The 20,735-nt window shown below is 31.7% G+C and overlaps 2 protein-coding genes across 2 annotated transcripts; one reads left to right on the forward strand and one right to left on the reverse strand.

Moving 5' to 3' along the window:
- Positions 1–564: 564 nt before the first annotated feature.
- LOC130826800 (tubulin beta chain-like) lies at positions 565–3,076 on the forward strand. The gene is made up of 3 exons (XM_057692391.1): positions 565–1,115; positions 1,483–1,752; positions 2,208–3,076. Exons 1-3 carry the CDS (start codon positions 722–724, stop codon positions 2,879–2,881), a joined length of 1,338 nt encoding a protein of 445 aa, XP_057548374.1. The 5' UTR covers positions 565–721; the 3' UTR covers positions 2,882–3,076.
- Positions 3,077–5,670: 2,594 nt separating this feature from the next.
- LOC130826527 (cyclic pyranopterin monophosphate synthase, mitochondrial-like) lies at positions 5,671–9,923 on the reverse strand. Its single transcript, XM_057692109.1, has 2 exons — positions 9,751–9,923; positions 5,671–6,067 (listed from the first exon to the last, which is right to left on the reverse strand). Exons 1-2 carry the CDS (start codon positions 9,921–9,923, stop codon positions 5,671–5,673), a joined length of 570 nt encoding a protein of 189 aa, XP_057548092.1.
- Between the last annotated feature and the right edge of the window lie 10,812 nt (positions 9,924–20,735).

Below are 20,735 nucleotides of genomic sequence, written 5' to 3' on the forward strand. Positions count from 1 at the left end.
TTATCTTTAATTTGATATATTTATTATATTACCATTTTCGTGTCCCCGTGTCCGCCATTTTTAAGTTGGCGTTTTCCCGTACCCGTGTCGTGCCCGTGTCCGTGTCCGTGCCCGTTTTAGTGCAACTTAGACTATAATGCTTTCTGCCCTCCTCACAGGGGCGTTGAAAATCTTTCTTTGCACATGTCTAAATCATTTCAATCTATTTTCGTGCATTTTTCTAGAAATAGGGGCTACCCCTAGTTTGTGCCTAAACTATTAATTCCTAATTTGATTCATCAATGTGTGTCTACACATCCACCTCAACATACATATTTCTGTAATTTTCATCTTATGTTCAAAAATCTTCATTAAGAAAAAGAAAAAAAAGATTTATGATAATGGAGCGGACCAACCGAGGTCGTATTTACCCTACCGTTGGCCAGCTGTTTTTTTTTTTTCATTTTTTAGATAAACTTTCACTCAAATCGATCCTCACCGTTGCTCGAAATCTAAAATTTTGACAGAGTCGTTTCTACCCTTGAAATTCAAATTTAAAAACCCTAAAATCCGTAGTATCCCCAAATTTAAACTAGCCGTTTCTCTCTATCTCTCTCTCCTCCCTATATAACTTTCCTCTTCCTCCTTTACTTTTCCCCACTTTCAAATCCCTAATTCCTTCCCTTCCTCTCAAACCCTTTATCTCTCTTTCCGCTTTCCAAATCAACTAAAGTAATTCAAAATGCGTGAAATCCTTCATATTCAAGGTGGTCAATGTGGGAACCAAATCGGGGCTAAATTCTGGGAGGTTGTTTGTGCTGAACATGGTGTTGATGTCACTGGAAAATACCAAGGTGATACAGATCTTCAGTTAGAAAGGATTAATGTTTATTATAATGAAGCTGGAAGTGGTAGATTTGTTCCTCGAGCTGTTCTTATGGACCTTGAACCGGGTACCATGGACAGTATTCGGGCCGGCCCTTATGGCCAGATTTTTCGCCCGGATAACTTTGTTTTTGGACAATCTGGGGCAGGAAATAATTGGGCTAAAGGTCATTATACCGAAGGTGCTGAGTTGATTGATTCGGTTCTAGATGTTGTTCGAAAAGAAGCTGAGAATTGTGATTGTATGCAAGGTATTTGACGAAATGCTTCTATGTATATTTTAGATATTTTAGTTTCTAAAATTGGTTATTTTTTATTGTACCATTTCTGTTAAAATTCAACCAACATATTTGCGTGATATAAATCAATTCGCAAACTAGTTTTATTTTTAAATTTTTTTGATCTTAGGAGTATTTGATTTGTCTCAAATGTTAATTTGCATTTTCAAATTATTATCTTTTCTAATTTTTAATTATATCCAACTTCTTACTTTAGTAGTTTTCTGTAGAGGTTAAGCCTGACCTGCAAAATAGAATGGTTGGATTAAAATGAGTTGTATGGAAGAAGCAATTTTTGTGCTGGGTGTTGATTTGTTTTTGGTGAATGTTTTTTTTACAGGGTTTCAAGTTTGTCATTCATTGGGAGGAGGAACAGGATCTGGAATGGGAACTTTGCTGATTTCAAAGATACGAGAGGAGTACCCAGATCGAATGATGATGACATTTTCGGTTTTCCCTTCACCGAAGGTTTCAGATACTGTGGTTGAGCCTTACAACGCTACATTGTCTGTGCATCAACTTGTTGAAAATGCTGATGAATGTATGGTTCTTGATAATGAAGCTTTGTATGACATTTGCTTCAGAACTTTGAAGCTTACTACTCCAAGCTGTAAGTTTCTGAATCCGGTGTTAAAGTCTTTGCATTCTAATTCCACGGTTGTTTAGATATGTTTTCAATTCTTCTGCTTATGTGAAATCATATTTAATTAAATAGTTGTTTTAGGGCTACATTTTTGTTTACTGCTGTTCTAAATTCTGTGTTTAGACTTTTTTGAATTCTAATCCTTCACCTGTTGCAGAGTTCCATGTTACTTTGTGGCTTTCTGATTTTGGGATTGTTATGTGAATGCATTTAAGGTCTATATTGATATAATTCCTTAAACTTTCATCATTTTGGCACTTGAAACTCAAATGTTCTCTTATCCAATTTCAATATTTGTTTTAACTTCAATATTTTCATTTGAGAGTTTGGTTAAATTTAAGCTTTAGGTCTTGATTATTGCTTGAATTTGACAGAAATTGTTGAAAATATGAATTCTTATGAAAGTTTGTTGGATACTGCAGTTGGCGATTTGAACCATTTGATATCAGCTACCATGTCCGGAGTAACTTGCTGTTTGAGGTTCCCAGGTCAACTGAACTCTGACCTTAGAAAATTGGCAGTCAATCTCATCCCATTCCCTCGGCTTCATTTCTTCATGGTCGGTTTTGCGCCTCTAACTTCTCATGGCTCTCAGCAATACCGCTCCTTGACAGTCCCTGAGCTAACTCAGCAAATGTGGGATGCCAAGAACATGATGTGTGCAGCTGACCCTCGACATGGCCGTTACTTGACAGCCTCTGCAATCTATAGAGGAAAGATGAGCACAAAGGAAGTCGATGAGCAGATGCTGAATGTGCAGAATAAGAACTCATCTTACTTTGTTGAGTGGATTCCCAACAATGTGAAATCCACAGTTTGTGATATCCCTCCAGTTGGTTTGAAGATGTCTTCCACCTTTATTGGTAACTCAACATCCATTCAAGAGATGTTTAGGAGAGTAAGTGAGCAGTTTACTGCCATGTTTAGGAGGAAGGCTTTCTTGCATTGGTATACTGGGGAAGGAATGGATGAGATGGAGTTCACAGAGGCCGAGAGCAACATGAATGATTTGGTTGCAGAGTATCAGCAGTATCAGGATGCAACAGCTGACGAAGAAGACGAATATGAAGAGGATGAAGATCAGCAGTATGAATGATATTAGCTTTTGCTCAAGAACCAAAATTTATCAACTTAAAAATGTTAGAACTTTGCTTAGCATTGGTTTGTAAGTGTAAACTCAACTTCCGGTTGTAGGAAACTTGATTTCGGTAAGCTGTATTGATACACCCCACAACAATTGTGATTTCTTGGGGATTTGCAGTAATGGTTCTATCTTTTGTTATATTTCTCAGTTCAGGTTGCTGATATTCTTGCTAAATGCCTACCAGTAGGGAAGTGTATGGAAAAAAACCAATTATGGAATCGACTCACAATTGACGAGAAAAGTTCTCTCGGTCCTTGATTTGAGTAGGTTGAAATTAGGGGGCGTTTGGTAGATTAGAATGGGAATTTAGGGATATGAATATGGGATTGGGATTGGGATTGAGATTTTATGGTTGAAAATTTATACTCATTGTGAATTAATTTAGAGGTCCCATTTGCTTGGGCGCAATTATTAAGGATGGTGTGAGGTCCATTAAAAAGGGTAAGTAGTGAAGGGTAGTTGAATAAGTAAGGTATATAGGGGTATATTCGTAATTACTTGTGTGAATTAAGGATATTTAGGTAAAAAAAGATTGACAAAAATAAAAATGAGACAATTAAAAAGACTTTGTCGAATAAGAAAATGGGTTCGGAGAGAGTATAATATACTTTTATTTCCTTATTTGGTATATTAATGGAAATGAGGTAAGAATTGTAGATATATAAAAAACTAAAATATGAATTTACATTTTTTACCCTATTAATATAAAAAAATCTTTTGGAATAAAGGGTATAAAAATCTTTTCTAACAATAACTCGATTCCTCTCTAATATTTGCCCCCTTGATATTTGACTCATAATCTCATTCCCAATTCCCATCTCTAATTCCAATCTCACCTATCGACATGGAAGTTAAGTTTATTAAATTTGGGTATTAAATTTCCATTTCATCTCATTAAAGCTGTTCAAAACAAACCCGACCCGAAAATCCGACCCGGAATCGAAAATTATTCGACCCGAAAAAATGTAAGTTTTTTAGGTTTACCGAACCGGAATTACCCGAACCGATACTTCACTCGAACCGTTTGATAACCGAAAAGGGCAAAATCGAACTCGAACTGCAATCGAATTTTATAATCGACATATAAACCTTAACCGATGTTACCCGAACTGAACAGTGATCGACCCGAGTCAAATCCGACTCGAATTATGCACGTAACCGAATGCAACCTGACTAAAATCGATTAAGATTGAATTGTTTTTAACCCGAATCGATTATTAATCGAAATGTTTTTAACCCGAACTGATACCAACCCGAACCGATTGTTAATCGAACTGTTACAAATCCGAATCAATTTTTCACCTAATTTTAGCAAATTAGGTCCAATTTCAGTTTTCTAATTATACATCCACCAAATATAAATATATAAATATTATACATCCATCAAATTAACATGTACAAATATCAAGTTTTTTGAATGTAACATATGGTTTTTTGAACAACGAAATGGGTGTTTGAATATCCAAAATGTTAATTTTAACTTACAAAATGACGTATTAAATATTAAACAACTTAAAGTGAGAATTTGAAGTACAAAAGTAAATGTTTTGATTAATTAGTTGAGCTATTTAGCTCAATTTAAAACTATCGATACCGTCTTAATGGAGAATTTGCGAAAAGCTAAGTTTTGTTAGTTTAAACCTTTTTTTTCTCAAATCAGAGTATCATATAGATAATCCCTACAATTAAGGAGAAGAGAGAATCAATTCATCTTGAAAAAAATTATATTTTATAACATTTATTTAAAATAATTATCTTCCATTTTTACTAACAAAACTCCACTTTTTTGAAGACTTGTTCTTACAAGAAGTTAGTAAAATGTGGTTATCAAATCTTCAACTTCTATATATGCTTTGATATTTTCTTATTGAAGATGCAAAACACATTAATCATACAAATATACAAGCATATTAATTAATAATCTCGTGAGTTCATCCAACTTCTAATAATAGGTTATGAGGGTAAGTGGCTAGAGTTAAGTCATTAATTTAGAGGCAAATTATTAATTCGAGAGAGGAGATCAAAAGAGCAGAGATGACAGAAAGCTTGGTAGAAGCTAGTGTGTGCGCAAATGGTGGTACTACGGGAGAACTTGAAGAAGGTATAAGCAAGCTGCATGAATTAGGTGTGGAGATCCGCTGGACGGAAAAAGGTGTGCAGAAACCATCACTAAATCCCAAAGAAATTTAATGTAAATAAAGAGTATATATGACAATGAGCGTTGGCATAACGACATCTCCTGATACAATCAAAGAAAACAAGGGTGGAGAAACATTGTAAAGCTTACGTAGCTGAACATTTTCTGTAGTCTCAACATCCTTGGCCCCTATGGACCGCCAAGCATTGCGGGAGCATCTCACCTTTTCTCATATTGAAGGTAAACATCAGCAGTTACAATCTTACAATCAAGTCTCTTATACCAATGATACTGTCTGGTGCGCCACTGCTACGAACTTCAGAAAAACAAATTAATACAAAACTATGTAGCAAAAACTTAAAATGGGATACCTCTGCATCAATTTAGCCTTATCGTACGATTGTCCTAACATTTACATCAAAATTTTCCACCAAACAACAGAGAAGTACTATAAGAAAAGATAAACATAATTGTAAAAAGTTGAACTAAGAAAGACAATATTCTCCAGTAACTCGATTTATTCTTTGTTCAATATTTTCTCAATGATGACAAAGAATAGGAGGTGAAAGAAGGCGCACAACAACAAATCGAAAGACCAAACTTTCTATAGAAGCACCACAAAAAGTGACAGGTTAATGTTATGGCAAAGAGGGATGAGGTTGCTTGTCTGCTTTGCCCCAATTAATCCTGCAATTTTTGCCACACCAAGAACATCTCCCTTGGCTAACTGATTTGCTGAGACCAAATCAAACACCGTCTTTCCCAATAACACTTTGCAGCTAGCAATGGTAGTTCTCTTGGTGGATTCCTTTAGAGAGACATCCACCATCTGTGCCTCGCCTTGTTTACCGATGTGTGTTAATTTACATAATTGTTCAGATTCTTGAGGAGAGGATGAAAGTTGAGTTTCTGAACTTGCGGATTCATGATTACTAGCTTCTGAATCTATTGGACCTGATGATGGAGGTTCACCAAAAATGTCTGCCGGAGATGAACGTGTTCTACCGGCCGGATTGGAGGAGAACAAATGAGATTGTAAGAGGGCCGCCGGTTTCAGTGAGAGGATGAAGAAGAGAGAGTTGAATTAGGGTTTATTGGAGCGGGATTTGGGAATGTTGCTGTTACAGGATGAAGAAAGGAACCAAAATCCTTTTTTATCAAATGACGGTGACGTGGCACGTTGTTGACCGCTGATCTGATATTAGCATTATAATCCAACGGCTAAAACACCTTATCCGTGTGCTATCCAAATAACCAATAACATTTTGTGCAAGTAATGTATCAATTGAGTAATATATTCATCAAATTGGACAATTAGTTATCTTAATCTAAAATAATTTATTTGAGTAATATAAATATTTTATATCAAATATTAAATATTTTTATTATTGAATTTGGTAAAATTTCATAGTTTAGGCTATTTAATTCAAAGTAACAAAAAAGGTGGAGTACTAGTTTCATTTACTATAAGTCTTTAATAGATCGAATTACAACAAGTGAATTACGATCGATTATTAATAGCCTATAAATTACTTTAGAGTATTCAATATTAGTATTAAGTAATAACTAATAAGTAATAGCATTGAGTTAACTGTCAATGATAATCTGTAACTGTAACTGTAACTATAACTCTATAAGATAGTTTGTATTAGTTTCATTCACTCCAATAGGTCTAGTTCCGAACATTATTAAGTTTTAAATTAAATACGATCAACTATTAGTGTAATAGATTTATTATTTTAAAGTATTCAAGGTCACTAATAAGTATAAATACATAATATCATATAAAATGGTTATGATTACTTGATTAATCTAATTCACTTTATTATATATAATAAGTTTCAATTATCAAACTTAGAAAAACAATCGATTATTAGTGTAATAGAGTAATGTATATTCTAATAGCCTATGAGATAGTTTAGATTATTCTTATTCATTCCAACAAATCGAGTTTCGATTATCAAGTTTTAATATTTAATCAATTATCAAAATTAGCAACATGATGCATTATTAAATAATAGTCCGAAACCGACCCGATGACCCGAATGAACACCTCTACATCTCATAATCCCACCTGCCAAACATCGGTATGGAGTATGGACTTAAAAATGTTCAAAACTCACTTAGAATTTTGATATTTATTTAATCATGTAACCGAATTATTTTGTCCGAACTTTTTTTTGAATCGTCTAATCACTAATTGTAACTTTCATAATATTAATTTTTTTATAATTTTAAATTGCGTTAAATTGCGTTAAAATCAGATATAGTAAGTATAATGAAATAGAGGAAGTATTATTAAGAGTACAAAAAAAAGCTGAATAAAGTGCAATTAATTTTTTGAAATTTTTAAGGGAAAATGCTTTTTTTCTCTCCATAAAATTTATCCCTTGACATTTCAGAATTCAAGATCACAAACCTTGTACAAAGCCCCCAAGAAATAACTTTGAACGTTTGAAGAAAATAATTATGATAAATTAAATCCTATAAAAAGATTCTTAGAAAACTTGGCGTCGATTTCAATTCAGATAAACTCAACAACCTTTGATTTTAATTTCGATCACAACATCATCAACCCTTGCTCAGGTCATTAGGCATCAAACGATAATAATTGTGCATTCTTAAATAGTTATCTAAATGAAGAGGTGTAACTAAATCAACCTTACGATTATGAAAATGAAGAATTTCCTAACCACTTTTTAGTTTAGATATAACCGTTTATGGTCTAAGACAAATTCTTACGCTTGGTATAAAAGACTTACAAACATTTTTATTTTTTTAACTGAATCAAGTGCGAATTACAGCCTTAAAGTCTAGGCTTTTGCGAATTACAGCCTTCATGTTTTTTTCTTGCGAATTACAGCCTCGAAAGTATCAAAATGACTACCATTCAAGCCAAGTGACCGTTGACCAACCTACATGGCCTATGACCAGCATAAATGACTATAATTCTTCAGAAAAAAAATTATTGAGGCTATAATTCGTAAAAGCCCTAAACTTGAAGGTTGTAATTCACAATTAATTCTTTAGGTGCTACTACGGATTTTTGATGGTGTTTTATTAGGTGCTATGAAGGATTTTTTTCGTAAGGCTAAGTTGATGAGAAAAGAATTTGAATTGAGCATGATGAAAGAATTAACATTTTTCCTTGAACTACAAATAAAACAAGAAAAAGAAGGTATAATCAAGAAAAATGTGTAATAGACCTTTTCTACGATTCTATCCAAAAACTATATCAAGGTGTGATTGATAATATCATGATAAGTGTTGCTATATGTGCTAGGTTTCAAGCTAATTCTAAAGACTCTCATCTCACCGCCGTGAAGAGAATCTTTATATACTTGAATGGGACAAAAGAGCTTGGTATATGGTATCGCAATATAATAATAATTTCTCGTTTGTTGGATTTCCGATTCAGATTTTACGGCTTACAAAGTAGATAGAAAAAGTACCACTGGGATATGTCAATTTCTTGGATCATTCTTAATCTCTTGCTAATCTAAGAAAAAACTTTCAGTTGCACTTTCAACTATCAAATTGTATGGCTACAATAACTAAAAGACCTTGGTTTAAGCTACAAAATTGTTCCCATTAAATGTGGCAACACATGTATTCCCATTACATAGAATTTGGTATAACACTCTCACACTAAGCATATACATGTGAGACAATTTAGTGGTGGACCTAAGATTTAATATACGGGGTTGCGAAACTTAACATACGTAGAATACTATCTAAAATAAAGATTGAGCAAACAATGAATATTTTCCCTTATTATTGCGATTTATATAAAAACAATTCCCATGGTGCATCGAAGGGAAAATCAATTCCCTGAATACAGTCCACGTAGGATGGCCTCTCTTTTTTTTTTTTTTTTTAAATGTAGTCAACTAAAACCGCTATTCTAGGAAGCGGTTTAGGGTTTAATATAAAACGCCTTTCCAATAAGCGGTTTAATGCTTGAGGTTTTTTATTAGTTTTTGAAAATACCAAACTGCTAGTTTAAGTGGCGGTTTGCCCTTGGAGCTACAATACTAAACCGCTACTCTTAATGGCGGTTCACCTTGGACCTGTATTTTACCTAAATCGCCACATTAAATGGTGGTTTTGATTGGAAAATTTACATATAAACCGCCACTTTGAATGGTGGTTTTGTCTGCAGGATTTTTCCAACTTACATCAAACTTGTGTACATTAAACGTTTCACAACCTGCATTAAAATAATTGAACACTCCATATTACATAACAAATGAACCAACAAGCACCTCCAATACTCAAAAGACCTCATCCACAGTTGCTTCAAATAAAAAAAGGACAAATGTACACATTAATTATGAAAATAATGCATATATATATATATATATATATATATATATATATATATATATATATATATATATATATATATATATATATATATATATATATATATATATATATATATATATATATATATATATATATATATATATATATATATATATATTACATAACGACCATCCAAAATAATACATAAGTTGAATATGTACACATTAATTATCGAAGCCAGTCTTGAGATGGAGCACCATCCCTAATCGCCGCATCTAGAGCTTCTCTTTTTTTCATCTTCCTCTTCTGGATCAGAATCAATATGCTCATCCTCCTGGTCTAGAGAGTCAACCTCATTGGCATTAATATTACCCACTTGAGCTGGAGAAGTAAACTCATCAAAATATGCTCATTCACTTCATTTGGGTTTGTTAACATGTCTATAAACGTTTCATGGTACACACTAGGACCTGATTCTGGAAGTTCCATGGTAGTCATGATTTCCCTCCCATTACCCAAGTTTGCAACCATTTCGACATAAATCTCCATTGCCGTTCCAAAGGCTTGTTATGCCGCATAAGCAAGACCACTTATGCTTTCATCATTCTTAACCGGGACTAACACATTTTTCCCAATAACCGGATATTTCATATCCATTTTTAATTCATAAGAGTTGCGATCACAACCAATAACATCATACACTTTGCTGAGAAACACCTCAAAAGTCGTATGTTGACGATGGATAAACATAACTGCATTCAATCCTCCATTATACACCATATCAACTCCCTTATGACTGATTTTCCCACCCCAATAAACAATAACGGGATAATGACTGCACACACAAGCATGTTACTAATATGATACAACACACACTTTTTTTTTTATACAAGCATGAATATGTGAAGTATCAATGTGTATTATTGATTGAATTACTTGAAGTATAACAACTCTAATAGGATGAGTCAAATCAATTACAACAAAACTAATAACATAAATATATACTAGAGACATTAAATTAACCCAACAAAGTGATAAACTTCTCATTCAAGCATTTCAACAAACACTTTATGTGCAACAAACTACATAATGTAATTGAACTCTAAAGGTATAAAACTAAGCTTAAACCAAGTAAATTAGCATAATGCCAAAACTAATAATTCATTACAAAACAACAAGCACAATCATAATCATAAAAATGAAATTGCAAAATTGAAAAACGAATTAGGGTTAATGTTTACCTTTAATTGATGAAGAAATGGAGAAGTAATCAAGAACTAATAATTAAAATGTAGATGATTAGAAGCAATTGGGTGAGTATATAAGTAAGTATGTGAGTGATTGAGATTGAGAGTGAATGTAACAGGGGCGCAATCTCGATACATAATTAACATTTAATAATAATGTTTAATACAAGAATATTGCGGAAGTCTCAAAATGCCGAACTATTAAAAACTTTAAATCATAAAAACTGAAACTGTTTAAAACAAAAGTAAATATTACATTTGATAAGAAAAATTATTTGCTAAAAATGGGAAAAAATACATCATCATTAAGTCACATAAAGATACAAAAAGCAGCTAAATTCTCGGTAAATAGTAATTGCTGCGTCTTGATCGGAACCTGAACTAAATCCTGCAAAATGCTGCCATCCATGATACAGATGACAGTCGATTGAATCGGTCAGCGCTTAATGCCGAGCATAACTTTCTATCCAGCTCAAAGTACGACATTACCTTACTATCAGCGTCATTCAATCAATATTCATTCACACAAGTACATCACTTTTTTATTACTACAATTTGACATTGACTTTGACTTTGATCAACTTAGGTGATTACCTCTTTTATTTAATAAAATACTAAATCATAACGTAAAATTAACTTTTATGTCTTTATACATTCGTTATTAAATTTTTACACATTAAATTTTTTATTTAAAACTTTATTTTTAATAGTTTGCTAAATTCACACTAATAACTTAATAATCTATCAATAATCTCCAAATTAATATTTTTCACAAGTAGCTACTAAAATCTATCTCTCTTTAAATAAGTTCCCAAAATTAACTTTTTCAACTTTACAATAAATAAAACTTTATTCTCTTTAAAAAAAAATCAAATATTCTAATTAAAATTCAAGTTTCGTGATTATGTCTTGAAATCAAATAACTTAAGCTTACCTTAAGGTTGAATTTTTAAGTCTTGAAATTAGTTTCAATGTCTTGAAGGTGATTATGTTTATAATAAGGTTAGTTTCGTAATTATCTTTGAAATAATAGGTCAAGGTTTATTAAAATTATCTTTGAAATATTTTAATAGGTCAAGGTTTATTAAAATTAACTTTGAAATATTTTAATAGGTTAAGGTTCATTAAAATTAATTTTGAATTATTTCAATAGGTTAAAATATTGAAATTAAGTTTGTTTATACGTTTGTTATCAACGTTTAAATATTTTATTTGAATTTAAAATATGTGCTTAAAATATCTGGATGATCATGTTTTGTTATTATTAGTACACATTAAGATTTGAGTTTAAAATGTGTTGTTAAGCTAATTAAAGAGTTTCCTATAAATAAGGAGATATTTTAAATTGATACTAAAAATAGAAAATGACAATTTAAATTAATGCTTAAAATAGGAATAATTTTGAATATAATTCTACACGTTATTTTATTTGGTTTTTGCTGAGTTTTCATTAACTTGTATGAGTTCTAACGTGGTAGCACAACACTGGTTATTAAAAACAAATTATAGCACACAATGACAAAAATAGATGAGCTGTCAGTGCAACGTCAGTTTGAGATAAAGCTCAAGGTCTTGAAGACTGGCATAGAATATCCAGATCAACAAAATTAACAGATGAAGCTTTTTTGCTCTTCAAGGATATGTTGAGGCGTAACATCTATGTATATAAGGCTTCATTTCAGAATTAAGGATGCACCTCTTCTTACAATTTTCTCTCTTGACTTAAGATCTAGTATTCTCTAAGTTTTTAAAAGAGTTGTAATTCTTAGTTCATCTAGCTCTTACAATTTATAATAGGCTTAAGTGTTAAAAAGAGTTAGATTATTTCATAGTTTAATACGCCCAACTTAGAATACTTTTCAAAGTGTTCAACTTGTAATCTCTATTGTGAAATTGAGATTTTCTTTTATTAAAGGGACTTGTAAGACATTTCTTCAAGGGCAAGAACGTGGTGAGAGAAGATAGTGAGATCTTCTAGTTTGTCTTAAAGTCCATTAATAAAAGGCATTGAATTCATACGGAGAGAAACCAAAGGCAAGGAGTAGGTTGTTTAGAACCGAACCTCGTTAACATATCGTGTGTTATTCTTTAAGTTTATTTTCCGCACACCCGTTATAGTTTTGCAAATCGACCTAAAACTGTCTCAGAAAACAATTTTGAAAGGTCACTCAATCTCTTGAGATATTTTTCTAGACAAAAATTTTAAACGCTCATACTTTCTATTCACCCCCCCTCTAGAGAGTATTCTACCTCCTATCAGCTTTCAATCATTTTACATAAATTTTGGTCAAATAGTTAGCAAATAAAATATTTTGTACTAAATAGTGCTTAAAAGTTACTTTTATTATGAAATTTCATGTATTCAAGAAAAACACTTCAACATTTAATAACTTATAAAAATTTCTCAAAAATATCTTTTTAAATTGTTATCCTATTATTATCACAAAAATAGTTGCAATAATTTAAAATAGTAAATCAAACTCTTTTTTTTTATTATATAATAATGGTCGAATGGCCTATGAGTGTTTAGGCCCTTTTCACATAAAAAAAACGACTTAATTTAAGTTATCATACTAAATCCTAGATTTAAATAATTAACATACCACTTACAAAAATAAAAACTATACGCAATAACATAGAAATTTACTATAACTTTAAGGATAAACTTAAATCTCAAAATAAAGTATAATAACAATATTCTTAATATAATCATACTTAGTAAAATACGTTCATAAAATAACTTACTACCTTATAAACTAGTTTGAAGGCTAACATAAATATTTTAATAAAAATTATTCTAACATAAAATAAATAATAACATTCCTAATGTAACCCTTAACTCATAAACATACTAGCACTAGTTTATAACATAAATCATGCTTAATATCACTAGAATATAATTTTGCACCCATCTTCCTAAACTTGTTCAAAGATTATTAAATTAACATACTAAAAATACTTTTAGAATACACATACTTAATATAATCTTGATCATAATTTCATTAAACTTCCTACTAAAATATATTAACATATTTCATACTTTGCATATTATAAAGTAAATATAATGTAAAATTCCACAAAAAGAGTAGGGTAAGAAGTTATACCATACTAACACCAACGATTAGTACTTAGTACTAATTAGGAAAATAATAGTAAGAAATAAGACCTTCCAAGATAAATAATAATGCTTCAAAGATAATTAATCCAAACTCCCAAAATAATGATGATCTTATAAGATCCCAAAATAATTAAATCCAAACTCCAAAAATAATAACACATTAAGTACCCAAAGTAATAACCCAATAATGCTCCATAATGATAATGATGATTTAGCTAAATAAAGAGTGTTCTAAGCTCCATCGTCTTGAATTTCTTCAACTAATAATAAAGGTATTAAGATATAAGATTTAAATGAAGTGAAAATATAAGAATTAATGTTAGAAAGATTTGATGATGGTGGTGTAAGTGATCTCATGGATAAGGGGGGGTATTTATAATGGGTTAGGACAACTTTGTAGTTCATTACATTGTATAAAAAGTATTTTAGGAGTATAGAAGAAGGTTAGCTTGTGTAAGTGATTTAGAGTGTGTAAGTGAATATGTATGAGTTTGGAGTGTAGAAGAAGGTTAGCTTGTGTAAGGAAATGGTAATAACTTGTGTAAGTGATGAACATCATGGGTTACTATAGAAAGAATTTTGGTTCATCAAATTTTTGTTCTAATATGTACAAGTAAATATACTTTAAAGTAATGGGTAAATTTGATAATGAAAATATGTAGTTTGCTTAGAAAATTTTGCTTAAACTATACTTAAAGTTAATAATAAAAATACGACTCATTTTTATATAAAAAATAATTAAATCAAAGTTTTAAGGTTAAAATAATAAGTAGTAATGTTCGTTTAAGGAAGAAAGTTAAAACGTAACGTTTTACAAAACCGTGAATATAATAACAAAATTTTACTTTTCGTACTATAAAATAATAAAATAATATTTTAGTGCTTATAAAAATATTTTAAATAAAATAACATTTTTTTAAGTTTAATATTTGAAAGGAATTACAAAATCGGAAAACGTTTAGGAATTAAAGATGGTTTGAAATGGATAACCAAAGGATTAGAGATTTGAATTGAAAATTCAGAATAATTAATCGGAAGATTATAATTAACAATTTTGAGTTTGTTACAGTGAAATTTATTTTTGACTCGAATGATGTCGAACAGCAAGAGAGGATGGAGTTGGGCTGTGAAGCAGTATTTAAAAAATATACACAGGCTAAACCGGTACTTAAAATGGCGGTTCTTTTAAATATTTTTAAAAATATTATTACTAAGTTGCCATTTCAAGTGGCGGTTTCATGGTGGAAATCAATGTAAACCGTTATTTGAATGAGCGGTTTATTAAAATAAAGGAAAAAAAAGGAAGAAAGGTTTGGTATTAATGAGGAGATTGAAGATCCTTCAAGAGCTGTTAATGATTCACCTAAGACACTAGAACCTACTCCAGCTTAGGCCTTTGAACATAAAGTAATCCTTTGCTTGACCTCCTCTTTTGTCACACAATTAAAAATTCTGTTTTTCTAAAACCTTTTCAAATTATTTGTTATGGTTGTAAGGTATTTTAAAAATGTTTTTGCCGAAGCAAATATAACATTTCTACTACCTTCTTCCACTAGTGGAAAAAATCTTGTTTGCTGCGGTTTTTTGGCCATATTATGCTGCGATTTAGACCCCAAGCATTAGTGATAGTAGCAGATGACCTATTTTAAATGCTGCGGTTTAAAGCTGCTGCATAGAAGTGCACTATATGCTGCGGTTTTATAGGAACCGCAGAATATAGTGTAAGACTATATGCTGCGGTTCTCCCAAAACCTCAGCATATAGTTTTTTTTTTTAAATAAAAAATACACTATATGCTGTGGTTTTGAAAGAACCGCAGCATATAGCATATATATATATATATATATATATATATATATATATATATATATATATATATATATATATATATATATATATATATATATATATATATATATATATATATATATATATATATATATATATATATATATATATATATATATATATATATTGTAGAAATACTAATGGATGATCGAATGCAACAAGAGGGGGGGGGGGGGGGTGAATTGTTGTGTAGTAGGTTTAAGATTTTTGCCTCTAATTTTTGCGGAATTATATTAAGTAAAGGACAAAACTTAAACTTAAAAACGAAAAGAAAAATAATAAAGGAGACAAGGATTTTTACGTGGAAACCTTCTTGGCCTAATAAGAAGGAAAAACCACGACCCCCCGGGATTTCAAAATTCTCACTATGTTAAGGCAATCAATTACAATTACACATAACAATGTTTTGCTTCACTTGAAGCTTCTCAATTCTCTAAACGCTTTACTCAAAGCTTCTCTACTTAGGCCTACTTCTCTTCTCTTCTCTTCTCTTCTCTTCTCTCCTTCTCTTTCTCTTCTCTCGATTCTATTCTCTATTCCCTTAGACTTCCCATAAGTCTAATTACAACAAAACACTCAAATACCCTTTACAAGGCCATTTCTCAAGAGGATAAGAATTAAAATAATTACTTAAGAAAAATATAATAAATTAATTGGCATTGGAAAACTGAAAATATTTTTCTTAAGATGATCTCCCTTTAATGGACACTCTTGAATCCTAAAAGGATTGATTTTTGATTCGAGCAAAGTCCTTTCTATTTATAGAGGGAACAGCCAGCAGTTACCATAAGCATAACGTCCACTATCTCACACATACCTCCACTACCCCCACGTTCTCAAAACAAAAGGTGGTGGAATTATGCGTGTCCGGCTGTTATTTGCTCAAAGAAAAATCAGTTTCCTTATGCTAAAAATAGCATAGGAGTTTAAAACATAAGATCCTAAAAAATAGGAGATCTAAATCTAATTAAGAAAAAGTCTTGGGCTATTTTTAAAAAACCTAAAAATAGATTTGCCAATTAACTTACTAATTAATTTAAGCAATTAAATTAATTCTAAACCATTACATCAACTTAAAAACAGAAAATAATTAATTCGCAATTTTTCAGTCGATGCTATTCTTCAGACCTGCTACGTAGGAACAGTGCACTGTCTCCATCTACAACATTCGTCAGAACTTTAACTCTAGGAACAGCAGTCTGTTTTCCAGAGCAATTTCCCAACTTCTTGGATATTTGAGACATGTACATCTTCCACGAATCAAGTCATAGGCTTCATCAACGATTCACATTAAATCGGATATATACCTACAAAACAATCTCTAAAATATGTTTGTTTATTTAAAAGTAAAGTCATCATCAAAACCTTAAGAGGCCAACAAATTCCCCCTTTTTGATGATGGCAAACTTTATAAACAAACTTAAGTAAAATAGAGTAAAACAAAATTCATAGAGCATACTAGAGATTAAAGTAACTCTAATTAACTTAGCAAATCAACTTGTTAGAATATAATTTACCAAGTATTCATAAACAAACAGTTTATTCTAAAATATCAAATATTTTTCAAAAGTTTTCAAAATTAATTAACTTAAAACTTAAATGAAATAAACTAAGTTAAACGAAAATAAATAAAAACTAACATAACGAAAATAAATAAAAACTAACATAATAAAACTATAATAAACCTAATAATAATAATAAACATAACTTATTAAGTATTTTCACAGAATCAAATATTCATGAGGACTTCAACAAACACAGATGATCACTTAACTAGCATAAACACAGCAAGCACACATTATATCCATAAGAATCAATATAAATCAACGAGGATATGTAACTGTGTATTCACTTCTCCTCTTAAGTTTGTGCATAATCTTCCCCCTTTTGTCATCAATCAAAAAGAAGTGGGAGTTATCAAATCTCAGCACAAACCATATAGATTTGTTAGTGATGAAACAACAAACAACAATTATAAAAGCAAGTGCTATGAACAATGATTAAACCTGCATAGAGTTAATTTTCACAGACCATAGAAAATAAAAACAAAGAAAAGTAGCAATTGTTCAAAGTTACAACACCCATGTACCTCTGATGGTACAAAGTAAAAAGAGAAATTGTTTGATAAGTAATACAGCCAGCAAATTTTAAATTTTTGAGTAGAGGGATCAAGGGTCAGTCTCTTCATCAATGTACTCAGTCTGCACCTCCACTGTGTCCAGCTTGGCACCAAGGCGTTGTTCCATTTGGTTTAGCTGATCCACACTAGAAGCAAGCGAGACACGAGTTTCATCCTGAAATGCAATGAATTGAGACTGTAGATCAAGGAGCTTGGAGAGAATGGAGTCAGAAGATGCTGTAGGAGTAGGGTCAGCACAACCAACACCAGGAGAGGATGGAAATGGTGGTGGTGTGAAGTGAATGGGTGATGGAGGTGGTGATAAGGTTTGAGTTGGTGGTGAAGTGGTTGGCTTGTTAGAGGGAGGTTCATATGATGTAGGCTCAGGAATGGTTTCTGAAGTAACATCATCAACCTTTACTGCCTTACCTTTTGAAGCAAGCCTCCTACTCTTCCTCTGAGTGACTTTACCCTTCCTCAGCTTTGCAATTACGATCTCCTCATCACTAGAATCTCCTAAAGCTTCTCCTTGTTCCCCCTCAATTTTTGTCTCCTCTTCCTGTTCCCCCTTATTTTCTGTTTCATTGGGAACATGCCCTTGTTTTTCTTCTTCTTTTTCTTCTTCTTCCTTTTCTTTTTCTTTCTCTTTTTCAATTCCTTTTTCTTTCTTTATTTTTACTTCTTTTTCAATCTCTTCTTCTACCACTTCTTCTTCTTCTACTTCCTCATCATCAGAACCAACAAAACTACTTCTTCTAATTCGTTTATTAATACCCCCTCATCAGTTACTTTCAAATGCAAATTTTTCAAACAACGTGCACCAATCTTCATATTTGGTCCCATTGGGAACTCAAGCCCATCCAATGGAACCTCAAATTTTCGAAAAATCCAAGTTAACAGCCCCCCATACCCCACAACATTCTTTTTCTCTATACAGTCGGATAAATGTGATATCATTAAAGATGGAAAATTGATTTTGATTTGATTGTCCATGCAGTAAATCAGAGTTGCATCACGCAGACTCACCTCACTCCTCTTGGAGTTTCGGGGCAAGATAAATGTTCGTGCTACATTATAAAGTAATTTATGCAATGGGGACAACACATTGTGACTGATTTTACCCCTTTTCTGTTCAACCCCTAAAAACTTAAAGATTGTTTTTTCATTTATCCCAGAGAAAACTATCTTAGCACCAATACTGTATGTATCAAACCCTACATTCGAAATTTTAAACCATTCTGCCAACAAAGCGCTGTTAAACTCTATTTTAATGTTCCTAACCACACTGGAACACATACCACAGTCATTTGAAAATTTTGAAATAAACTCTCTCATGATGTTTGGGAAGATGGAATTACAACTATATTCAGTCATTAAAACCTCCCATTCTTGAAATTTCAAAATGTTATGAAGTTGTGGAAAGTAAGTAGAGTCATACCAGTATTTGTCGACCCCAAATCCAACAGACATCTCCTTAGCAACCTCCTCGGCACAGTTAGGGTCAACTTGCTTCAAACGTTTGGCAGTTTGGGATGATGATTCACTTTTTGGTGTGAATGATTTGCGTTTTGGTCGAATGTTGTCAGAGGTTTCTTGTGGCTTTTTGTGAGGAAGGAGAAGGATGACGGTTTGAGTAATTGTGATGTAGTAAGGGCTTTTTAAAGAGAGTTGACGGTTACCAAACGTCCCATCTCATCAAAGCCTTTTCATCAATGCATTAGATATGGAAGGATTGTGTGTTTTTTAAAAAATTTCCCATTATTTTTAATTTTAAGTTGACTGTACAAATTCCAAACAATGTGATGATATAATATAAAAAGATGTGAAATCAAAATAAAATAAAATAATTTTTCAAGAACAAAATGAATTATGATATTATGAAATATTATGGAGAAAATAATGAACATATTGCTTTGGTCTGTTCGAATTAACAACATGCAAACGTAAGAACATTCATAGTACAAACTTTATTATGTGTTTACCTGATCCATGCAATAATTGATTTTCAATCAAGATTTTGAGATTGATTCCTGACCTCTTCATTTTCATGATGCTTCAATGGGAAATATATGCAACTAACTTTAGTGGAGCTTGATCATACCAAGTTCCAATCTCATCTTTTCATATTGTTCCCTAGGAAGTGGTTTGGTCAGAATATCAGCAACTTGTTCATTTGTGTTAACATGCTTCAATACAATATTTTTGTGTTCTACGTTATCCTTTAGAAAATGATGTCTAATGTGTATATGTTTAGCACGTGAATGATGCACTGGATCTTTAGATATACATATGGCACTAGTATTATCACAATAAATAGGAATGTATTCAACTTTAATACCAAAATCTCTAAGTTGCTGTTTTATCCAAAGCATTTGGGAACAGCAGGCTGCTGCTGCTACGTATTCAGCTTCTGCAGTGGATAATGCAACTGTGTTTTGTTTCTTGGAACTCCATGAAACTAAACATGAGCCAAGATATTGTACCATACCTGATGTACTTTTTCTATTAACAAGATCACCTGCATAATCTGCATCACTAAAACCTTTTAAATCATAAACATCACATTTAGGATAAAATAGGGACAAGTCGTCTGTTCCCTTCAAATATCTCAAAATTCTCTTTACTGCCGTGAGATGTGATTCTTTAGGACTTGATTGAAATCTAGCACATAAACCAACACTGAAAGAAATATCAGGTCTACTTGCAGTTAGATACAATAAAGAACCTATCATTCCTCTATACATGGTTTGATCTACGTTGGTCCCATTTAGGTCTTCATCTAGTCTAACATTGGTAGCCATAGGTGTATGGTTGGTTTTAGCATTGTTTAGTCCATATTTCTTAAGAAGTTCTTTGATATATTTTTGTTGATGAATAAAAATACCATTTTCAGTTTGTTTAATTTGCAAACCAAGAAAGAAATTTAATTCTCCCATCATGCTCATTTCAAATTCTGTACCCATAAGGTTAGCAAATTCTTTACATAACAAGTCATTAGTAGCACTAAAAATAATATCATCAACATAAAT

Source organism: Amaranthus tricolor, chromosome 11 (assembly GCF_026212465.1).
Source record: "Amaranthus tricolor cultivar Red isolate AtriRed21 chromosome 11, ASM2621246v1, whole genome shotgun sequence".
NCBI classification, from domain to species: domain Eukaryota; kingdom Viridiplantae; phylum Streptophyta; class Magnoliopsida; order Caryophyllales; family Amaranthaceae; genus Amaranthus; species Amaranthus tricolor.